The sequence below is a fragment of the Micromys minutus genome (assembly GCF_963924665.1).
Source record: "Micromys minutus genome assembly, chromosome: 2".
Classification (NCBI taxonomy): Eukaryota; Metazoa; Chordata; class Mammalia; order Rodentia; family Muridae; genus Micromys; species Micromys minutus.
This window is the reverse complement of record NC_137971.1, coordinates 23,147,613-23,153,175: the sequence shown is the minus strand read 5'-3', so window position 1 is coordinate 23,153,175 and position 5,563 is coordinate 23,147,613. Positions and strand designations below refer to the sequence as shown.

General features: G+C 47.0%; 1 protein-coding gene across 1 annotated transcript in view; it reads left to right on the top strand.

The window, feature by feature from the left end:
- The first annotated feature begins 1,075 nt into the window (after positions 1 to 1,075).
- EXOC6 (exocyst complex component 6) overlaps positions 1,076 to 5,563 on the top strand; it is a 133,057-nt gene continuing 128,569 nt past the window's right edge. The window contains exon 1 of the mRNA XM_080911470.1: positions 1,076 to 1,195. Within this exon, the coding sequence (XP_080767596.1) occupies positions 1,095 to 1,195 (101 nt within the window). The 5' untranslated portion in view covers positions 1,076 to 1,094. The remainder of the gene's footprint in view (positions 1,196 to 5,563) is intronic.

Here is a 5,563-nt window from a genome sequence, read left to right as displayed (position 1 = left end):
CCCCAGAGTGCATGTTTTTAACTGGTTTTCAAGATCATCTCCCAGAATTCTCTATGGGGAGGAGGAGGGAGAGGAGGGGGAGGAGGAGGAAGAGGAAAAGAAAAAGGGGGGAGGCTGGTAGTAGAGGCCCAGGGAAGAGGGTGAGTGCCCCTGGCTGGTGCAGAGCCTGTCTGCCTCACAGGGCAGCTCCTAGCTCCTGGATTAATGGAGAGCAGAAAATTAGTTGTCCCTCAGGCTAGGTTTGAACTCTTTTCTGACTAATCTTCCATCAGCACTTTGATCATGACAAACTGGTTTACACGGTGTCCTAGATACAGGTTGTCAAGCAAGACTCTTTTTCTACATGTGTTCCCTTGTTCAAGTCACACCTGCCATTTCCTTCTACCCTTCTCTAACCCACTCTTACCCCCCCCCCCCCCCCAGAGATCTACTCCCACTCCAGCCCAGCTACCAGTCCCAGGGAGCATTTGGTTTCAAGACCTTCAGCATGAAATCAAACATTGCCCGGGCCTCTTTTCTATGTTGCCGCGAAGTGCCCCAGTCTCATTTTCCCCTTGATAGTTGATGCTCAGTGTGTGTAACCTCGGTGAACTTGCATCCGGCAGGGGACACGATCTATTCATAATAGTCGTGTTATGGAATTTTTCGTTTGTTCTTAATAAATCTTAACGACACACTCAGTTTTGATTTTCGTTGAGAGCAATTTGCCTTTCTCGGACTCCCCATTAATTAAAGCCCATCAGGTGTAATAGAACATCATCAGCTCTATTACTGAATGCGGTGACTTGAGGGTCACCTCCATCACTGCTAAGGTACGGGCAGCGCGCAGCTGCACTCACTGCACTAATATGTCTCTAGATAACTAGGGGCGGGTCGCGAGGAAAGATGGAGACCGTGCTCGTCACCTTCCCCCTCCCCAGCCCCCTCCACAATCAGCGCTACCTCCCCAGGGACGGCCCCACCCACTGCGCCCCACCCCGCCAGGCCCCGCCCCTCCCCGCCCCGCCGCGCCGCGCCGCGCTTGCGCCACCTGCCGCTCGCTCCTGTGGGTCGCGCGGCGCCGCGCCTGCCCGGCGCCTCCGCTTCCAGCCAAGATGGCGGAGAGCGGCGAGGCTCTGGGCACGGTCCCGGAGCACGATCGGATCTTGCAGGAGATCGAAAGCACCGACACCGCCTGCGTAGGGCCCACCCTCCGGTAAAGTTCTCACATGTTCAGGCTCTCCAGCCGCCCTGACCAGGGACTCCTTAGGAGCCGGGCGGGGCGTCCGCTGCCGGGTGCGCGCGCGTCGGCCCGACAGGTGGTGCGCGCGGGGGCGGGCGCTCGTGGGCTGCGGGACCCGGAGGCCGGGGCACCTGTCACCGCGCCGCCTGTGGGTGTGGCTGCCAGGGTGTCTCTGACCCGGGGAGCCTCCCCAGCCTGGAGCCTTTCGATGCCCCGAGGCCCTGACCCCTCGGCGGAGGCTGTCTGTGCTTTGCTGGGGACGAAGGTCACCTGCAGGTGGCCGGAGTGACCGATGGGGTGCCAAGTTGAGTGCTGATGGAAACCCGGGCGCACTGACTGCTCCGGGCGTGGGAGAATTGAAATTGAGCGGGAGACGCCAGCACCCTTCTCCCTGGGCGAGACGCGAGCGTGGGCTGACAGCTCGGGTTCATGCTGGGGTGACCATGCTCTTGGGACAGGAAGCCTTTACTTATTGACTCACGTTTGTTTTTGTTTTTTTAATTAAATTTTGTATTAAAATTTCAGCTTATTTTAAATGGATCCAAGCCCACTCTCTTTTGGAATAGTACTGGGTAATGAATAATCCATACCAGACGGAATACTTGCTGCTCCCATAGACTGGTACCGGTACTGGTACAGAGCCATTAACCATTAACACTAGGTTAGACACTTCAAGGATTACGAGTTCATCTTTCGCAATTAGGATGAATGAACTTGTGTGCTTCATTAAGGGAATTGTGTTTTGTCAGTAGTCTTTCTTCAGGATACACCGCCAGGAGATGGAACTCTGTTTTCTCAGTGTAAATGAAGATAAAGTAAAATCAGTTCAACTTGTAAATTCACTTTACCCCAGGGAGCGAGATCATTTGGTGTGTTTCTTGTTTTTTCTTCTCATAAACCTGCCACTGATGACTGCAAAGATCATTTACAGCCCGTGGTCTTGTTTTTGTATTTGTAGAACGGGGTGTGGGTAGGGGGTTGTGTAGAACATGAGACCTTGCCCGTTTATTCTCTACCTCCAATCACTTGATAGGTAAGTTGTATATTATTTATTACAGGAAGTTCATGCTATGATATGGAAAGGCCTCATTAGTATCTTAATTTTCTTTTTCTTTTGTTTTTGTCTTCGAGACAGGGTTTCTCTGTATAACTTTGTAGACCAGGCTGTCTTCAAATTCAGAGGTTCACCTGCCTCTGCCTCCCAAGTGCTGGGATTAAAGGTGTGCACCACCAATGCCTGGCTCCTTTTGTTAATATTTTTACATGAATCTCTTTTTTTATCAGATTTTACATATACAGTAGCAAACATAGGAGTCAGACTCAGAGAAAACGTTGTGACATCTAGATCCCACTGAGGGACCTCTCCACTCTATAGGTCAGCCGTTCCTTAATGCATTCACGAAGCAGATTATTTGCAATTTGGCACTGCATTCATTTGCCAGGGGTCAGGAAATGCACTTTTGTCTTTGGTAGCTGCCCAGCCAATGAAGGTAGAATAGAAAACGAGTCTCATCTTGGTGTGTTACTCCCGGTCCCTTTGTTGGGCCCTAGAAATGACACACATCAGGACTGGCCGTCACCCACTAGGAGTGGTAAGTAGTAGATGTCAGCAGTTTCAAAACTGGCTGTCCTGGGACTCACCATATAGATGAGGCTGGCCTTGAACTCATCCAGAAGTACTTGGCTCTGCCACAGCTTGTTGAGATTAAAGGTCTATCATTCTGGTCGAATTTTAAATGATAAATTACTAGTTATGTAGAAAGGTTTTTTTTTTTTTTTTTTTTTGTTTTGTTTAGTTTTGTTTGGTTTGTTTTGCTTTTTGAGACAGTAACTGTATGTGGCCTGGCTGTATTCAGCTTGCTGAATGACCAGGCTGGTCCTGAATTTGAAGTATCTTTCTGCCTATTTCCCAACTGCTGGGATTATAGGCTTGCACCACCATGCCTATTTTAGAAGGTATTTAACATTAAAATATGGGTTGAATGTGGTAGGCTGTGATCCTAACACGTGGGAGTCTAAGACTCTTACCTCAAACCAAAGGATAGTGTGTCATCCTCTTCTTTGCTACATTTACTTAGGATGGTTGCATGAGGTATCCAAACATCCCGACATCCACTAGAGAATAGCCTAGTGACTGTGCAGGTGCACAACATATAGGGTGTTGGATATCAGTGTTACTTTTTCTATAAGAACTAGTCTATAGACGGAGGAGTTATGATTCCTGCCGTAGCCTTCCTCTGTTCTCTTTGCCTTAGCAATGTGGATGCACCTCACCTAAGGAGCTGAGCATCTAAGAGAATGAAAGCAGAGGGAAGGTGTGTGCGCGCTCACTCTCTTGAACTTATTATTTTATTTTACGGGTATGAGTATTTTCCCTGCATGTATGTCTGTACTATTTTTGAGCCTGGTGCTGAGGATGTCAGATCTCCGGGAGTTGCTGTTACAGACTCCACGTTGCAAGGCACCACGTGGGTGCTGGGAATTGAACCTGGGTCTTCTAGAAGAGCAGCCAGTGCTCTTAACCACTGAGCCCCATCTCCAGCTCCTGAATTCTCTCCCCATGTGCTGGAACGTGGATCTTCTTCTGTCTTTGGATACTAGAACTTCTGGGCTCCTCCTGTACTTTGAGACTTATGTGGGATCCCCTGTGGTTCCCTGAATTTCTGGTTTCCACAGAATTGTATTCCTGGTTCTGCTTCTCTGGCCTTCACAGTTTGTCATGGCAGCTCTAACCTTCCAGACAGAACAACCTAATTCTACACTGTTTTTTTTTTTTTTTTTTTAATTTCATCTCATCTCATCTCTCTCCTTCCTCCCACCTCCCTCTCTCCTTCTCCCCTTCCCTTTCTTTCTTTTTCTTTGAAGATGAGGTCTAATTATGTTACTGAGAATGGTCTCCAACTTCTTGGACTCAAGTAATCATTCTGTCTCAGCCTCCTGAATGCTGGGAACAGTGTGTGTTGCCATGTCCTGACATGACTTTATTATTTTTTTTAATTTAAATGTAACTTATATGTTTGTATGTATGTATGGTGTACTCCTCACTGTGTGTGTGTGTGTGTGTGTGTGTAAGGATTTTTTGCACCCCACATTTATTTGGATTCCAGAGTCTGTACCCAGGCTGTCATGCTTGTCCAGCAAGTACTTTTACCGGCAGAGCCATCTTGCTGGTCCTCCTTTTAATTTTTAGCACAGTGATATTGAGACTGTAATCCACGTTAATCAGAAGCTTTTTGGACTTTTGATAAGTTTTTAAAGTGTGGAAGAGAACAAACATAATTGAGAATTACTTTTTAACTTTCTTTTTCTTTCCTTTCTCTCTGCCCCCTTCTAAGCCTCCGCTTTACCTCAGACTTCCTATGTAGTCCAGACCAGCCTGGAATTCACTGTAGTTCTCTTCCATCAGCTTTCTGAGTGTGGAGAGTCCAAAGATTGGCCACCAACTCTGGAAAAAAACTTTAAAAACAGTAGTGTTCTCTCTCTTTCTCTCTTTTTTAAGAGATTTGTTTATTTATTTTATGTATGTGAATACACTGTCACTGTCTTTAGACACACCAGAAGAGGGCATCGGATCTCATTACAGAAGGTTGTGAGCCACCATGTGGTTGCTGGGATTTGAACTCAGGACCTCTGGACGAACAGTCACTGTTCTTAACCACTGAACCATCTCTGCAGCCCACAGTTGTGTTCTGTCACTGCTTTCTCCTAGTATGATTTTAACTACTGGTTATAGTTTCAACTTTTAGCCAGTGAATATGTTTCACTTCGACACTACTGGGGCAGTGCTACCGTCAGGCTAGTAAAGCTCATGAGCACACAGCCTTCTGTAGTACAAACATCTTTTGCACAGGTTCATAAAGCGGAGCCAACTGAAAGTGGGGTCTCTATCGGTAACTGTCCTAGATACAAGTAAAGCCTCTGCAGGACACAAAGAGAGAAACAATTTAATTCGGTTGTGTTTGGTCAGTCAGTCTCCTAGTATTCTGTTGTACTTAGCCATCGGATGATTAAATGATCATTCATTAAATACCTAGGTTTAAAAGTTACTCCAAGTCTGGTAATTATTTTTAGACATGTTAAAAAGTGTCAGAATAATGATTCATTTTGAGTACAAACTTGCTGTCTTAGTGAGGATTTTACTGCTGTGAACAGACACCATGACCAAGGCAATCCTTATAAGAACAACATTTAGTTGGGGCTGGCTTGTAGGTTCAGAGGTTCAGTCCATTATCTTCAAGGGCAGAGCATGGCAGCATCCAGGCAGGCATGGCGCAGGAGCTGAGAGTTCTGCATTGAAGGCTGCTAGGAGAAGACTGACTTCAGGCAGCTAGGATGAGGTTC